The sequence below is a fragment of the Juglans microcarpa x Juglans regia genome, chromosome 4D, assembly GCF_004785595.1.
Source record: "Juglans microcarpa x Juglans regia isolate MS1-56 chromosome 4D, Jm3101_v1.0, whole genome shotgun sequence".
In the NCBI taxonomy this organism is placed as follows: domain Eukaryota; kingdom Viridiplantae; phylum Streptophyta; class Magnoliopsida; order Fagales; family Juglandaceae; genus Juglans; species Juglans microcarpa x Juglans regia.
This window is the reverse complement of record NC_054600.1, coordinates 21,417,698-21,435,666: the sequence shown is the minus strand read 5'-3', so window position 1 is coordinate 21,435,666 and position 17,969 is coordinate 21,417,698. Positions and strand designations below refer to the sequence as shown.

General features: G+C 38.1%; 2 protein-coding genes across 2 annotated transcripts; one reads left to right on the top strand and one right to left on the bottom strand.

Moving 5' to 3' along the window:
* The first annotated feature begins 3,687 nt into the window (after positions 1–3,687).
* LOC121259450 (elongation factor Tu, mitochondrial) lies at positions 3,688–9,415 on the top strand. The gene is made up of 12 exons (XM_041161045.1): positions 3,688–3,987; positions 4,721–4,796; positions 4,981–5,073; positions 5,175–5,249; positions 5,668–5,772; positions 5,889–5,979; positions 6,085–6,290; positions 6,725–6,808; positions 7,047–7,112; positions 7,195–7,257; positions 7,696–7,936; positions 9,290–9,415. Exons 1-12 carry the CDS (start codon positions 3,812–3,814, stop codon positions 9,358–9,360), a joined length of 1,347 nt encoding a protein of 448 aa, XP_041016979.1. The 5' UTR covers positions 3,688–3,811; the 3' UTR covers positions 9,361–9,415.
* A 1,588-nt stretch (positions 9,416–11,003) lies between these two features.
* On the bottom strand, positions 11,004–16,631 carry LOC121259449. Its single transcript, XM_041161044.1, has 5 exons — positions 16,404–16,631; positions 15,065–15,245; positions 13,484–13,892; positions 12,997–13,077; positions 11,004–11,809 (listed from the first exon to the last, which is right to left on the bottom strand). Exons 1-5 carry the CDS (start codon positions 16,485–16,487, stop codon positions 11,308–11,310), a joined length of 1,257 nt encoding a protein of 418 aa, XP_041016978.1. The 5' UTR covers positions 16,488–16,631; the 3' UTR covers positions 11,004–11,307.
* Positions 16,632–17,969: the final 1,338 nt, after the last annotated feature.

Here is a 17,969-nt window from a genome sequence, read left to right as displayed (position 1 = left end):
CCTGCCCAGCCAGCCTCTAGACTTTGTGAAGGTTGTAGGGAGGAGGCATTCCTATCACTGCTTCCACCTTTTCTGGGTTCGTCTCACTCTCAGAGACCATGAACCCTAGAAACTTACCCGTCTCCACTCTGAACGCGCACTTCAACGAGTTTAGCTTCATCCAATATTGTCGAAGGACTGAAAATGCTTCTCGTAAGTCTGCCAAATGTTGTCCGGGCTCTTTACTCTTCACCAACAAGTCATCTACGTACACCTCCATATTTCGGCCGATCTGTTGTTTGAACATTTGGTTGACTAGTAGGTGGCCCCCGCATTCTTGAGGCCGAACTATATTGCTTTGTAATAGTAGAGGCCTAGGTCTTTTACGAACGCTGTCTTCTCCTCATTATCTTGGTTCATCCTGATCTGATTATACCCGGAATAGGCGTCCATAAAGCTAAGAAGGGGATGCCCCGCCATCGAATTCACTATCAGGTCGATGTGTGGTAAAGGGAAGTTGTCTTTCGACCAAGCTTTATTCAGGTCAGTGAAGTTGACACACATCTGCCACTTCCCACTGGCCTTCTTCACCAAAACTACATTAGATAGTCATTCCAGGTATTGGACCTCCAGGATAAACCCTGCCGTTAGGAGACGGTCCACCTCCTCAGCTATCACCCCATACTTTTCGACGCTGAAGCTCTGTAGTTTCTGCTTGACTCTCTGAGCCACTGGATCGATGCAAAACCGATGCTCAATGATGGAGTTGTCGATCCTTGGCATATCCTCATGGCTCCAAGTGAACACGTCCCGGTGTTCTATTAGGAGGGATATCAGCGCCACTCTCATCTCCGGGTCCAACTTAGTCCCGATTCGGACCTTTTGCTCTGGTGTCTGCTGGTCAACTATAACTAGCTCCAAGGGCTCGTCGGATTCTGCTTGTCGAAGAGTCTGTTCATCACGGATTTCTTCATCCCATTCAGTCAAGGACGAAGGTGAACCCGGCTTGGACACTTATTATGTCCTTTCAACTGTCACAACTAATTTGACCTCGTGCCTCAGCTCTCGGTCGTAGCATTTCCGACCAAGACCTGCTTGCCGAGGACTTCGCCCAACCTTGAGTCGATGGAGAACTTCATTTTGAGGTGGTAAGTGGACGTTACTGCCCTCAAACTATTTGGCATTGTACGAGGATGAAATTTTGACGACTAAGAAGTCAGACATGGTGGCCGGAGTTATGAGAGCCTTCCCTGCTAGTACTGAAAGGGTGATGGCTCCCATTAGTTGAACAACGTCTCCCGTGAAGCCCTTAAGCAACATTGGAGCAGGATGCAGTCGGTCCAAGCTGATTCTCATCTTCACAAAGGCTTCCCAGAACAAGATGTTTGTTGAACTGTCGTTGTCGCAGCAAACACTTCCTCTTATCGTGCCCTCCGGGCATGTGCTTTTTGGGTTGAAGAAGTAGCCCCGCCTCCAACATACCCCCCGGTGATTATGCTAATCTCCAGAGTGGCCTGCTCTCCGACAGGGGACTCCTCCGTGTCTCATCCCTTGTTTCCTGCCTTCTTGGACTTGCACCCCTTCCGGGACCCGCGTGCCTTCCTCCGCATCGATCTAAGCGGTCCTCCGACTGGCGCATCCGATTAAGCTGGTCTTCCTCCCTCATCCTCTTCACGGCGTAGCAGCTTGTGCTGGTTATTCATGTGAAACTCACAATACAGGTAGTTTTCCTCATCTCGGGGCTTCTTCAGGGGCTCAGGTGCCGATTCCCTTCCACGACCAAGCTTGTGTGAGAGCAACTTCCCCCTTGGGGCCGAGCCGGCATTTCTCCCATGCTCTTCGTATCAGACACTCCCATCTTTCCCCCTTCCTGGTCCCAGCCTCCTCGCAAGCCTAAATCCTTCCGACCCGCTCTCTCCATCTCAGACCATCATGGGGCAATCAGGGCCTCAAGTGTATCTCCAACATTGATGAACCCATCTACTTGGTCCATGAACTCCCTTAGTATTGTAGGGGTCTTTCGTGTTATCTCCACCATGAACAGATTCAAAGTATGACTTGCTAGGAATTGCGTCATGAAAAGGCGGGCAAGCTCCTCGAATCTATCTACTGTTCCTGATGTCAGCAACCCAAACCAGGTCCAGTCGGCTTCTCTCAATGTTAGTGGGAAGGCTCGACAGGCGACTTCCCCTGGGAAACCATGCAGGGTCATATGGGTTTTGAACGTCTCCAAGTGCTCAAGTGAGTCTTTGGACCCATCGTACATTTCCATCTGGGGGACCCTAAACTTGGGGGGAAGTGGCACTGCCATGACCCTCGCATTATACGGGAGGTCGGTGCTGATGAGTAGTTGGTCAATAGTGGATGGTGTGTCTATCTTCTTAGCCATCTCCGCACATTTATCCCCATGCTCTCGGATTTGGACGTGCATCTTGCGTCTCTTCTCCTCCATCGCGGCGTCCGCAAGGACCCACCACGAATCCTCGTGTTTGTTGCAGCTTGGTTCTATGCCCCTCACTAGCTCTTCGTCGGTGCATTTGAGGGCCACATTCTCCTATCGTAGCATCCCAGCTTCTTCTGTCAGTTTCCTTATTGTCTCCTCCATGCTCGCGAGTCTCACTTCCATTGTCCCTTCCTCATCATTTTCCTTTCGTGTAGCTTGGGACCGTGTCATTGTCGGCATGCGAAGTACACACTTTTATGGAAAATCTATCCCATAGACAGCGCCACTGTTGATGTCATGTTTCGCAGCCCGAGCACTTTCATGATAACCAAGCTCACGCTACCTGCAACTGAGAAGAAAGGGCTCCGGCGACATCCAGGGTCACTCTGATGCCAAAGTCAGTGAACTATCCTTTAGTGATAAGAACAACTCTAAAGAATAGTAAGAACAATCGAAATTAAGAGAGAGCCCTCCTGTAGAAGTGATGACCGTTATTTATACCTGATCTGGGTTTTGCTACAGAGGGAGATCGTGGTGTATCAGGTGTGAGACCTGCTACCACTCATTTCCTGCTGCCGCAGTGTGCCAATCCATGGCTTAGGGGCAGAGGGAAATCGTTGCGTGTCAGTCTTGCTAAGTTAGTCCTGTTGCCACCTTTCTGCTAGGGTTGGGTGTCAGGTCGTGGGCGAGCCGTCCTTCATACGTGGGGTGCACCATTGTGTGTCGGGTCTCCTGACACATGCATTGAATGCGGCGTGCCTTGAGTCTAATTAGTCCATGACCAGGCACATTCAGCAGTTGGGCGTCCTATCTGGCTCTCTGCGGTAGGGCTCCGTAGGCTGTCGAGCCCTGAGACGATCCCATTGGTATATCCGAGCTCGGCACTAAAATGCCTTCACAGGTAGGTTTGCAATCACGAGCTCGGCACATGGTCCTCCGACCCGGACTCTTAGCTCACAAGAGGGTTTTGTCTTTGGGCTTGGAGTTTCGTAACTTGACCTCTTCTGGCCTGGACCCTTTTGGGATGGGCCCCTCCCTCACAATTAGTTATATGTTTTCAATAAATTGGACTCAAATCATTTTTATCCCTAACATGTCATATTCCAAAACTATTTAATAAAAATACTCCTAACGATTTCCTATCAATTTACAAAGGGCAAGTTAAGGGCCAGGAACATTACGGGCTGGGCTGGGATTGGAGTTGTAAATCTGGGCTATGGGGTTTGGCACAAGAAACTCAAGACTGACCCATAGAGTACGAGCTAAAACCCTCGAATCGCAGAGCCGCTTAAACCTCTATCCCTCCGTCTCTCTTGCTCTCTCTGCGTATGAAGAAGCTCCACATTTCTTCTTGAGTTCTAGGGCTTGCTCCTTCCGCGCAGATTCCCAATGGCTTCGGTCGCTCTCAGAAACCCTAAATACAAGCGCCTCGGCCCTTTCACTTCCCAAATCTACTGGTGCTGTAGAGGATCGGCTCGCTCGTCTCTCTCCGATTCCATATCCGGAAATGACCGGGTTTCCGTTCCGTATTCCTGGTGGAGATCCATGGCCACTTTCACCCGAACGTAAATCCAATATTCTATTCTTCAATTGTATATATGCTTATGTATATATATAACTATGTATGCTTGCTTAAAATTTCTTTTACCAATAAAAGAGAAATATATTAGCGTACATGTGGGAATGTATGTTAATTGATGTGATTAAGGTCGAACAGTGGTGGTGGAGAGTTGAAATGGCCTAGGCGTGGAATTGGTTTCGAAATGGTGACTAGCAATGGGGTGTAGTGATTGAATTTAGCCGGCACTTTGAGATATTTAGGGAATTTTTGGAGCTAGAAACAAATTTTCCTTTTATATTTCACTTCTGAAAATAGTTAGTAGGTTTTCGTAGCATTGGCGGTAATAAAGAGTGGTTTTTGGCGAGTTTGATCTAAAAATGAAAAGATACTCATTTATTTGGAAGCGTAAATAGCATGTTCCCTGTTTCTGTTTAGATTGGATTTCACGGTAATCGTAATTTTTTTTTTAAGTGTCATGAATATTTTTTATTTCCGAAATACTATTGACTTAGATTTCCAATTGATTATGTTTATTGATTCTCCTGACACACTGGTTCTCGGGTAGTGTATCCAGGGTGGGTCGAAAGGGCACTGCCTTGGTGAGGTTTCATTTGATAAGAAAGAAAAATTCAAAACTCTTTGCAAGGAGAAAATATTTGTTTATTTGTGCAAAATGCAAATTCTTGTGTTGTCTCCAGTATACTATTGTCAGTTTGTTTGACATTGTTTACTGACAGGAAACCTCACGTGAATGTGGGAACTATTGGGCATGTCGATCATGGGAAGACTACACTGACTGCAGCTATTACAAAGGTTTGGCCTTTGTCTATTAACTTCGTTGCTTCAGTGTATTTTTTTTTTTTTTTTTTTTTTTTGTTTCCTCATTTGTTACTTGTCTTACTTCGTGTTCTTCTTAAGCAATTAAAATCTGGATTAGTGATCACATAGTATGGAATACTTACCTAGATTCTGAAATCTTCATGTGATGTTTTTCTAGGTGCTAGCAGAAGAAGGGAAAGCTAAGGCTGTTGCGTTCGATGAAATTGACAAGGCTCCAGAAGAGAAAAAGAGAGGAATTACAATTGCAACGGTTTGAATACAGTTTTTGAATCTTGTTCATGCACTTTTTTCGCCATGCCATTCTATCTCAAAGACCTTTTTGGCTGACCTTAGTGTCAAATGATTTTACAGGCACATGTGGAGTATGAAACAGCTAAGCGACACTATGCACATGTAGACTGTCCAGGACATGCAGATTATGTTAAGGTAACCTGTATAACTTATTTCATTTTGTTATGAAGGAATTGTGCTAAATCCATTTGAAAATTTTTGCAGGATAAACTCGTTGATGAACTATGTTCACTTTTTCACATTATATCAATCTATATATGCTTATTCTTGTTTCATGAATCATTAACTTTTGTTTACTTCTACGAATGTTTGTTTAATCATCTTACATCCCTTGTGACTATGTAAATAAATCACATATCGGTTTGGATGTGAACAAAAATTAGGTGAAAATGAAAAATTAGATCAAATAGCTTCTTATATGACCTCTCATTTTTTATTTTTTTTTTCGCTCATCTACTCAATTTGAATATTAATAATACCTCAATTCTAATTTATAGCATTTCTCTTCATCTAAAATTTGTATGCCCTCATGCACCTATATCATTATCTGCAGAACATGATTACGGGTGCTGCACAAATGGATGGGGGTATTCTTGTTGTATCTGCCCCCGATGGCCCCATGCCGCAGACCAAGGAACATATTCTGCTTGCTCGCCAGGTGGGCATACTTCTAATGGTGGCATGTAAATTTTATCCATCATATTTGTTTAGCTCATGCATTGTTTGGTGCTTTTAGAGTAAACTATATAAGGATTTGTGAATACATTTGTGCAGGTTGGTGTGCCATCACTTGTGTGTTTTCTAAATAAGGTCGATGCTATTGACGATCCTGAGTTACTGGAGCTTGTGGAAATGGAGCTACGTGGTAGGGTGGCTTTTTGAGAATGTTGTTTAAATATATATATTTCCACACTTAGATTATTTTTGATTCTGCAACAAGTGTTTCACTTAAAGCTTGTGTATTTGGCAGAGCTTCTTAGCTTCTACAAATTTCCTGGGGATGAGATCCCTATCATTCAGGGTTCGGCTTTATCTGCATTACAAGGTACGAATGAAGAGATAGGCAAAAAAGCTATCCTGAAATTAATGGATGCTGTGGATGAATACATTCCTGACCCTGTACGCCAGCTTGACAAACCTTTTCTGATGCCTATTGAAGATGTATTCTCAATTCAGGTAAAAGCATTCATTCAGCATCAATGGTTAAGCTTTTCATTAGGAAAGAAACTGCTTTGAGTGAGAATGAATTTTATTCCTTATTTTCACTATGCTTCTGTGATTTATGCCTTTCTGCATTTGAGGGATACCTTAAACTTGGCATAGACTGTATGTTTTTATTTGCATTTCACTTAATTTATTGATCTCAGTGGATCCATAGAATAAAAAAGTGAAGAAATAAGGTATTGTTACTAAAATGTCATCATTTCCGCAATTAAACTTTTTATGAAATGACCATTTCAGACTATATGCCTTATCAATGTTCTTGTTTGATATTCTCTGTGCTTTAAACTTAAGATGGATTCTTTACTCTTTTGCTGCTCATATACTTCTATGGACAAAGATTTTTCTTGAGAACTTCAACATAGTTTTAATAAGTTTGTCTATTTAAGGGGCGTGGAACTGTTGCCACTGGTCGTGTTGAACAAGGAATTATTAAAGTTGGTGATGAAGTTGAGGTTTTGGGGTTAAGGCAGGTAAGTGTGTAATCATTTTTAGTAGTCTTATTTCTGCAGAACCTTGGGCAGTCAATTTTCAAATGAGCTGATTATTTGCTCTGTACTCTGATAATGAATCTGTCATTACTGATGCAGCTTTGCCTCCTTTGAGCTTAAATTGGCTTTTACCTTTAGATCTTCAGATCTTTGTATTCAAAATCCATGTTTGGAATATCTTGGTATTTTACTTGTCTTTTTGTTTCCCTACTCTATGCAGGGCGCTCCTTTGAAAACCACAGTCACCGGTGTTGAAATGTTCAAGAAAATATTAGACCAAGGGCAAGTAAGTGATAGATAACACTTGAGCTATCTTGTGTCTTGAACTGGTCATATTAGACTGATGGTGGGTTTGTAAATAATACTAGGCCGGTGACAATGTGGGTCTTCTTCTTCGTGGTCTAAAACGGGAAGACATCGAGCGTGGTCAGGTAAGTAGCATATATCAAGCTTTTGAAAAATTACAAGTGCTGGACCCGGTGGCATCATGTATAACTTACATGTTACTTAGAGTAGTTTGTTTAGATCTCAAAATGCACTTCTGCTTATGCGACAAAATCTTCGGTGCAGTTTCTTGATGTATTTTGTGAGAACTTAATTACTTGAATCAGGTTCAATTTTATGTTGTATCCTATACAAAGTAGTCTAAGTGTGTTTGCTTCGATAATTATAAATAACAGAAAAATTGTGCTTCACGTGATAAGATTCTGAACAGTAGTGTCTGCATCCTGTGACTACCTCAGAATTTAAAATTTCGTCGCTGTTGGCAGTGCTAGTTAAATTTAAATTATGAAATCAACATTGAGCTATGATATTGAATAGTGAAGATGTTTATGGGAGGTTGCTCGGCTATGTCTCTTATTTTATAGGTAATTGCCAAGCCTGGCACTGTTAAAACATACACAAAATTTGAGGCTGAGATATATGTGCTCACTAAGGATGAAGGTGGACGCCATACAGCCTTCTTCTCAAATTACAGGCCTCAATTTTATTTAAGGACTGCAGATATCACTGGGAAGGTAGAATTGCCTGAGAATGTTAAGATGGTTATGCCTGGGGACAACGTGACTGCAGTATTTGAGCTGATTTCACCTGTTCCGCTTGAACCAGGTATGTCCGACTTAATTTGGTTTACGAAAAGTAACACTAAAGGAGTTACTTGTATGTTGATCTTTCTTAGGCACTATAAAAGGTGCACCATAACTTTACTCTTGCAAAGAGTATTGTCCTTCAGTATTTATTACCTATTACTGAGACAATATGTTGGCTTTCATTTCTTATTACTTATAAAAAAAAGATGTGTCTCCTGTGTATACGGGCTATATGCCTATTTCATTCGTATCAATAATATTTACTTCTTTCATTACTTGGTTGCTCCCCTAAGCCTAAGTGCCCTACATGGGTTTTGTGTGAATTGGGAATGCACCATAGATTTTTTATCAGGCACACCATAAATTTTGAACATCTAGAACCGTGTGTAATGAATTCTGGTCATTGAAAGACATTAGATTGGCTAAGCCTAAGCGCCCTATGCTGGATTATATCTCACTGTGACGATATCTTAATTTCCATTACCCAATTGAAGACATTGGACTTGCTGCTTCCTTGTGCATTACATCAAGTCTGGTCATTGAGTAAATTGTTGGTCATTTCTTCTCCTTTTCAATTGCATAAACAGAATAAACACACCTTTTTTTTTTTTTTTTTTTTTTTGCTGAGTCACAAACACACAAAGATTTCTTCTTATTGGCTATTATTAATTCCATTGAATCAGCTTCACTAAACTAGCATGCATAAGCGACACTCTTGTATATATCCCATGTACTTGGGCCTGTCTATTTTACGCTCAATAAAATTTTGCTTTCCAATAAAAAAAAAAAAAAAAAAAAAAAAAAAAAAAAAAAAAATTAATTCCATTGAATCAGCTAATGAATTTCTTGAAGATTTACCAGAGACAAAATAGGCAATAATACTTGGCACTCTTATGCTATTGTTGAACTTCTTCCTTGTAGCCCAATGGTTGTGTATCAGTTATATTCAGCGTAACCATGTAAAAGTTGTGTGTGTGACATGCTCAATACTTATGATGGATGCACATTTTTCATAATGAACATGATTCATGAATGGCAGACACCTGAGACATGCAATTCTTATACACAGATCTTCATATATTAGCACTTTATTTACTTATAAAATATATATATTAGCACTTTATTTGACCACATGGATACAAAACATATTTCTTATTGGTGTAACAAGCTGAATGTTTTGCTTCACTGCGTTTCTGCATTTCCACTTAATTAAATGCATAGGACAATGCATATTATCTTAAGGTGTTAGTTTAGAATTTCCTGATATGTATTAATTTTTTTTCCCTCTTTCTCAATACATTTGGCATGTTTGTTGAGCCTGGAGCATTAAATAAGACAGGTCTTAATTCATTCCATGTTTTAAATCTAACAGGACAAAGATTCGCCTTGAGGGAGGGAGGTAGAACGGTTGGTGCAGGTGTGGTTGCGAAAGTGCTGAGCTGAGTCGACACTTGATGATTTTTCATATTTTAATCTGTTCATTTGCGGATTGGGGAACGAAAAACCTGATTGTTATCTCTTGGATTTGGTTACACATCCCAAGGGGTTGTTGCTTTCATAGTTCACACTGGATGAATATTCTCTCTAGGAACTAAAAGAGAGATTTCTTGTGGGGATGCAATTGAGAAAAATTGGAAAGGAAGTTGATATCATTTTGTTGTTACCTTTTGCAGTGCACAATTGGTCAATGTGATCTTGATCATTACTGATACAATTCTGTCCTTGTTATTAGGAATAATCAGTTAGGCAGTAGGTTGGAGTATTATGCAGCATTGCCACCATGTGGACCACTTAATTAAATTGTGAATTAGTGCTTATGTTTTGAATAATCATGGAACCCTTCCCAACAAAAAGAAGGATTAGATCTGGGTTTTATGTTGTATCCACCTTCTTGTCAAATCTTTCAGATTGAGTTCTCTTTTTACACTGTTATATTGTTATTACCAGCTGCAAGGCTAAAAGAATTAAGCAATTGCAGTATGTAGGGAAAAAATAAAGATGGGGGGGAGGGGGGAGTACAGATGATTTTGAAATATAGGATCTTGAGTTGCTGTTTATGTAAAGCAAATTTCAGATGATGCTATAGACTCTTAATTGTAATATCTATTTCAGGCAAAGAGCTGATTTTACAGACTTCTCTTTATGTACCAGAGCCCAAAAGGAAAAAAAAATTATCATCTCTATTTTTGCCTGACATGGATATATTCCATTTAATGTTGGGAGAACTGTTACATATGTAAAGAGATTACACAAAGTAAATCTATAAATTGATATGGTTTTATGGGATTCGTTAGATTTACTTTATAATAAAATTAATTTTACAATCTGATGTATCGTATCAAACTATATCAATTGATGAATTTAATTTTGTATAATCACTTTTTGTCTAAAGTATTTTTCCAGTCATAGTATCTTATTTTTTCAAACACTTGAGGATGGTTGATGTGTTCTAAACGAGAATGATTTGAAAGCTGATTCTGTGAATTAGGTCAAGAAACATACTTCTGTATAATTCGATGGAGACAAACCAAGTCAGAATGTCAGATTGACTTGTAGGACTACTCATATCATAAACATTTACCCGACAGCTGGGTGAAGCCGCCACTCGATGGTAGTGGCGCGAAGACCTGAAAGGCAGACTCTGGCTTAGATTGACCACTCAATAATTATTTTGCTCGATCCACAGCAGGGCAGGTGAAATCATCAATCAATGCATATTTGAACGTACTTTACCAAATTATGTGTGCTTGATTTAAAGAAAAATAAAATAATTTATAAAAATAAAGGGGTGGATATTTTAGGTTAGATTATAAAAATAAAAAAAAATTATGATAAAATAAAAGATATCGTATTATATTAAATTATATCAATATATAAATTTAATTTTGATAAATTTCTTTTATGGATCTAAAACAATTCTCTTCTTTTCTAAAGACTTTTTGCTTTTACAAGCGATTCAACCGTAAACGTAACGATTTAGTACAATCGGATGTTTAAACGTCTTCAACAAACTAAGGTACCGTTTGGATAATGAGTTGAGATGAAATAAGTTGAGATAAAAATCTAATAATAGGAAAAATTTTGTTAAAAAAAATATCTTAATTTCATATACAAGTTTTTGTATAGTAAGCTTTACAGTATTTACTCCCAGTTCCTAACCATGTTACCCTCCTACTAGTGACATACTAACTTTGACAAGGACTACCTGACTGGTGATCACTGACCCGGCCGGCCTAAGTTTGTTGTCAAAGTTCATTTCAAGCAACACCCCATTGAGCTTGAGCATTGTATAATCAACACCACCCTATTACAGTGTAACAGCCATTACCCTCTAAGGTGTGTTCTCCAAACCCTTGGTACTTTCCTGAAATCGTATTTCTCCAAGGATGCTCATGCAAACTTCAGCATTGCCACTACCATCAGAGTTGCAGTTCCTAAGCAAATCTCCTTGACGCTTTTATCCACTCTCCTCATAATTTCCTCTTCCTTCAAACTCAGCTTCCCAGAATTCTTGATGATATAGAGAATCGTGTCACTCAGTTTATTCACTGCCCATGAGAGCCAAACCAGTCCAAACCCAAAACTCGTGCTCAAGAGTTTAGATCCACAGAACGGTACCCTCCCACAAGCTAATTTACTGATGACAGAGAAAAGTACAGCAAGACCAGTCCCGGCAATTCCAGCAGAAAATTGGGTCAGGAGCTCAGGAAGCTCCGGGCCAGATTTCTTTAGAGAAAGGATTGCCGTTTTTCCATTGTACCTTTTGTTAACCATTATTGATAGAAGGCTCTCACAAGCATGGAAATAGTTCTTCTTGCACTCATCCCTCTCTCTGCCAACTTTCCTTTTGTTCTTCTTCTTTGGTGATGGCTTAACCTTTACTTTATCGGGACTGTTATAAATGTGACAAAGCAGCATACAAAAAATAAAGTGTCAATATTTAAGCAATGAAATGAATTGCGAGAAGAAAGTTCGCATATGTGTTCTCACTGTTCAGTAACAAATTCAATTACAACAAATATTTTGTTTTGGGGGAGCTATGATATTCAACTTAAAATTAAAGCGGCGAATGCAGAGAAGTATACAACTATGAAATACCAGTATCACATATGGAAAATACTTTGAGGTGGTGAACACGGTTTAGAGTGGCAAAAGTTGGACTTTAAAGAGATTGGGAAACAAGAAGTTGGTTATGGCAGAGTTGAAAAGATGGAGGGATGGGTGGAGGAGGTGGCACTTTGGGTACTCAGGTGGCAAAGTTGTTGAAGGCGAAACTGGAATGATTGGAGAACGTTTGGAGCTATGTAATATGCAATTGGGTTCTTTAAGTGGGGAACTCACTCAACCACTGCCCATACCCACTATCCACTGTGTAATATTCAAATTGGCATATAGTCGTACTAAAATGTCAAGTTTTCATAAGTGAACTTGAATGAGATTTTTAATTGGGGAGTTCAGTTTGGTATGCCGTTTTAGTTCTTTATCATACCTTTTGTTCAGTTTCATTCTTTAGTTCAAAGCTAGCATAAAATTCAACTGAAGACTTGTTCTTCTTGTAAAAACTGGCTAAGAAATGCACCAAAATGTGTTAGAAACTTGGTTCTAGTGTAATTACTTCTGTTTTTTTTTTTAAGCTTGTTGTACGAATTCTGCAGCTCACCAAGGACACGCTCTGTTGAGTTTGATTATTTCTGTCATAACTAATTTCTTGTGATTTCCTCTCTCGAACCCTACCTATATCCTCGTTATTACCACTTGAAAGAAGTGAGTATCAACATTTTTTGAATAAATGGAAGATCCTTAGCACAACCACTTAAATTCTCAGCTCACCAAGTAAACAAGCTCTTTTGTTAGTTTCCATTGTTTCAAATATTGTTTTTTATTGTAATTACCCAAACAGATTTTCAGTGCTATGTTTTCTGAAAATAAAATGATATTCTTCTAAAAACATTTTGGCATAAAAAGCAACCAGAAACATTTTTCCACTCTCATACTCTGAACACATCTTTGAGAACAAATTTTAGAGAATAGATCCAATCAGGCCCATAACTTCCAAGAAACTAGATTAGTGTTGCATACCTCTTCAAAGGGACAACAGTTGTAGCTTGAACCTTCAAACAAGACCCCTGAACATTAGTGACTGCTTCGTTGCTGCCAAGCCTGTACAATATAAAAGTTACTCAAGACTTCAGCGAAAACAACGATAGTTGCAAAATACTAAAATAGCATAGAAATACAAAATCATTAAGGACACCCATTGCTGTCAAATTAAATGCAACATCATTTCTGCTGCTCATCATTATGTAAGGTCTATCCAACTAGATGCTGATGCAGTCATTATGTGAGGTCTATCCAATCAAGAGGTGGTCAGATCCATAATAAATAGATTATTTTATCAGTCATAATAAAATGAAATTAGATAATTAAAAAGAAAAAGAAAATTATATAGAAGGAACACCTCAATACATTTAAACAAACAACTGCGAATGGTACATAAAAAATATGCGTATAAAATTAAATTGCATTTAACTTCAAAGGAAATCAAAGCAGGTCCAACAATCCATACCTATTATATTGTGGGACCAGCATAGACGGCTTTCTCCATTTGGGTGAGTTTCTCGATAGATAAACCTCAGCAACAACTGAAAGTAGATCTTTCACCTCCATCCCAGTGCCCATGAATACTACTCGACCATCTTGGTGAACTGCAAATTTTGGACCACAGGCCAAGTCTCCCACAAAGTCCATTGGAGGCTTCTGTGAGAAAAGTTTGCAACTTGGGTAAATAAGAGGAGCAGTTGGCTGTTGATACACATTCAATGCTTGTAACCCCATCAAGTCAGATAGTAAAGACATATCAAATTCCCTTCTCTCCACTTCACTTGGTCCGGACATGAGGAACTTCAATATTTTTTCATGTTTCGTACATTGCTCAGAAATTCCAAAGCTAAATAGTATTGAGTCTGGGTGATCATCTGTATTTGAAACGTTTAGGCAAATAAGACTACTTCAGCACGGTACAACTATGGAGCGAAGCAAAGAGTAGTTGGGTGTGAAACATTCTGCATGTCATCCCATCAAAAGGCAAAGAAAAACAATTATAAAAAAAATGAAGACGTCATCAAAAGCCAAGAAACATTAACAAACAAGGGAAGTCCTTCACAGGGGCATTATTTCAGAAATGAACTTTCTGAAAAGGCAATAGCCCAAAGTAAAATGAAAAAGGTGTTTGTTAAATGCTACCAAATGTTAGTTCATGTTATTTTTCCCTTTTTTTGGTATGGGTATCCAAAGCATTCATTTTTGGTTCTTCAAAATAGCATCTGCCTCATTTCTTGTTTCTCTCTTTTTATTTATTTCCACTCTAACTTCATAATTTACCCAATCCTCCCAAAAACAGAGCTCCACCTACGTTCCATGATCACCTCAGCCACCATCACCATCCTCATGGGCCAAGCCCAACAGCTATAGCAGCACAAGACATTTCAATTAGCTTCCACATCACTACCACTGCCATGAATGACCACCATAATCACCTCTGTTAACCAAAATATGCACTAAATGCTTAGCATGACAGACATCATTGACCCTCCAAAACTGGTCCAATTGAATGAATTATGATGCAACATTCGGATGTGAATGCCATCATCAATTGAAACATATTCTCCTCCAAGTATAAACTAGAAAGACAAATGGAGCTTCTCGGTAAAAAGAGAAGGAAAATGATGAAGATACATGGATATCACACAGGAAAAGATAATAATAAAACCTAACAAAAAGGTGGAAATAACAGGAGGGAAAGATGACAGTTTAGGATTGCTTTAAAGGCTAGACTGAAAAGAGTGTCACTTCCGTTCCCACACACTTTGTGCGAATGAAGTTCACAGTAGCATTCCTTTGGTTGTTTTAGATAATTCTTTCTTCAACATCCCATGAAAAGAGGTCAAACAAGCATATAAATATAACACTACTGACAGTGGGAGATGAATGGTGTCCAGAATAAACAACTGAAAAAGGAAACTATTAAATAATTTCATTTCAAACAATTGCTGTAATCTTTTTAGTAAGTGATAAGTAACAGAGATATGAATCCCTAAAGGAAAATTTAATTCAAACAACCATAGCATCTGAAAAATGGTCAGCAAACCTTGCACATCAATGAGCACAGGCTTTTTAACTGTTGAGTCAATCTGGACAAACTGACTAGAGTCAGCCAACCCACATAGGGGTTTTAATGGCTCCTCATAATGATTTGGCCTGATAGTAAGTGTTCTTGATCTTATTATCTCGTGCCTAGCTCCAGAACTTGGCAAAAGATGTTGAGAATCCTGCATTTTGAAAGCGAAAAGAAAACTTGTCAATGCAATCAAGAAAATTACAAAATTGAGTGACAACCACACTAAGAACTAGATAATAAACATTTCAACAGTAACTTAAGATTTCATAATGCAATAGTATAACAAGCAAAATGTTACTAATAACAAAAAAAACCCTTTTAAAGCTATATTAGAGGCTATTAAATTAGGATACAAAAACACAGACTAATTACACAAAACTTATGTCCTCATGAAATTGTGTTAGAGGGTTTCACCAACTGAAGTAGTAAAACTCAAAAGTAAAACAATTACTGTAACATGATAAGGATCATAATTTAATTAGAAATCGAGATCTCAAACTTCAAAACTGAATAGAGATATCAACAAGTTCTAATAAAGCCCAAATTCCCAAATGACAGAAAGTTGGGCATCAAATAAGTAGAATAACTCCTCATTTTGGCACTAAATAAGTAGAATAACTGCCAAATAAAGTTCTTAGACATCAAGAATAAATGACTAATCAGATAACAATCATCTCAATTGTCATTTGTCCATGTAAATTGATGGTTCAACACAAGCTACCACATAAATAAACCAATAAGTAGCTGATAATCGATGTGTCAAAATAAGTAGAAAATAAACAAACTCGAATAAATAACTAATTCACTACAATTACTTAAAACCAAATAAAAGTTACTAATTAAAAAAAGCATTGTCAAAGCCCCACACTAAAATGGAAATAAAACTCAAGTTATAAACAACCATTCTGACCTGTAATTTTTCCTCATGTACGTGAAATCCCTTCAGTAATTTAAAAAGAAAGTGGAAAAATCTAATCAGGATTTCACCAAGACTGCAGAATCTGGCATAGATCTACAACCTAAACTACTACAAGATATGAACCCAATAAACCAAGCTGGGTTAAAACATACATGAAACAAATCGACAAGATGACCATTATTGAAACAAGAATTCTAAAAACAAAACTCACTGACATTAGAATATAATTCAACAACCCAGGTCACCAAATCAATTAAATCCAAAAAACAAATATGCTGATCAGACTGAGACAAACAGTAAACACAGTTTCAAAGACTCAACAAGGCAACAGCCCAAGCAAACAAAACCAAGAGATCATATAATTGCCATTAAATTGAACTTGTGATGTACCTTGAGGATTCTGCCTTGTTCTTGGTGCAGAACAAGCCCGGGAAGGTACCCATGAGAAGCCATTAAGCAAAGCTTGGCAACCATACCCAAGAGAAACCAAGTTCAGAAAACAAATTCCTGAAAGCAATCTCTCTTTTTTGCCTTTGTAAGCCACCATAAGCTTATCCGTCCCTACACCTCAGAAACTCCGTTCACAACATGCCTTTTTGGTGGGACCTAAAAAAGACAAAATATTTAGAAAAGGGAATCTTATGAATGGGATTTGTGGCACGCACGGCCTTGAAATTCCAGGTTGGACAGTTGTAGCATCAAAGTGGACAAAAATGTCTTTGTCTCTTCTTGGAGAGTCGGATTTCTTTCTCCTGAGCCGGGTGCATGCCTGAGTCATATTGACCGTTGGATTTCACAAGATTGTGGCCCACCTGAATTGAATAGGGATTTATTGCAACGAATGTTAGGTTAAGCATACGGTTGGGTAATTAAAGCCAGAAATTCTAAAAAATTTTCATAAATTTTTTGTCAAATATCATTCAAATATAAAATATTTTTTAATTTTTAATTTTTTAATTTAATCATTACAAATTTTATAAATTTCAAAATAAAACACAAAAATTAATAAAAAATTTTTAAATTTCAAAACAAAAATAATATTCAAATAATTTTTAACTTTATAATATTTTTATTCAACTATTTCTCTCTCATTTCTCAAAATCCAACCAAACATCTTAACTCACAATTTCATTACCATTCACATAATTCTAAGGTACTCTAAGTGTCCAAACAAGCCATTTTGTTTGCTCAAAAAAATGGTTACTATTGTAAAATTAAAAAGAAGTAGTAAGAGAATTAGCAAATTGCAATGCAAAACTAGCTCATCAAGAGCTCAATATTATTCATTTTGAGTTTCTTGTGTTAAACAAATAATCATCATTACGTCCTTTTATAAGCATAAGAGGATAATGAATATGAAATGGTGATACATGAATTAATAAGATATATTCATGAATTTAGAAATTTCAAAAGTTAATACATGGGCTAGAATTCTAAGAGGTGGAATCTACATAGTCATCCACCAAGTTCATCTATGCATTTAAATACTACCCCGTTGGATGATCATACACAAAAAACATAACTTGTTAAAACTTTACCCAAAAAGAAAAAAAAGAAACCAATGGCAAAGGAAAAAGAGTACGATATTTTTATGTATCAATGTTGTAGGATTGTCTCATTAAAACCTTGTAAAAGAAAATCTAGTGGGAATAAACCTTAGCGAAGGAAAAAAATACAATTTATATGATTATTTTTTCTCCCTCAAAAGTGTGTAGAGTTTCAATCATTTATGATGTAATATTATCGAGTTGACGCATTCTAATGTTGTACACCAACTTCTTAAATGTTGTAGTTGATAATGATTTAGTTAATAGATCCGCCATACTATCACATGGTCTTATTTGCTTGACATCAATATCACTCCTCTTACGGAGCTCATGTGCATAAAAGAACTTTGTCTAAATATGATTGATTCTATCACTTTTGATATAGTCTCCCTTTATTTGTGTGATACAA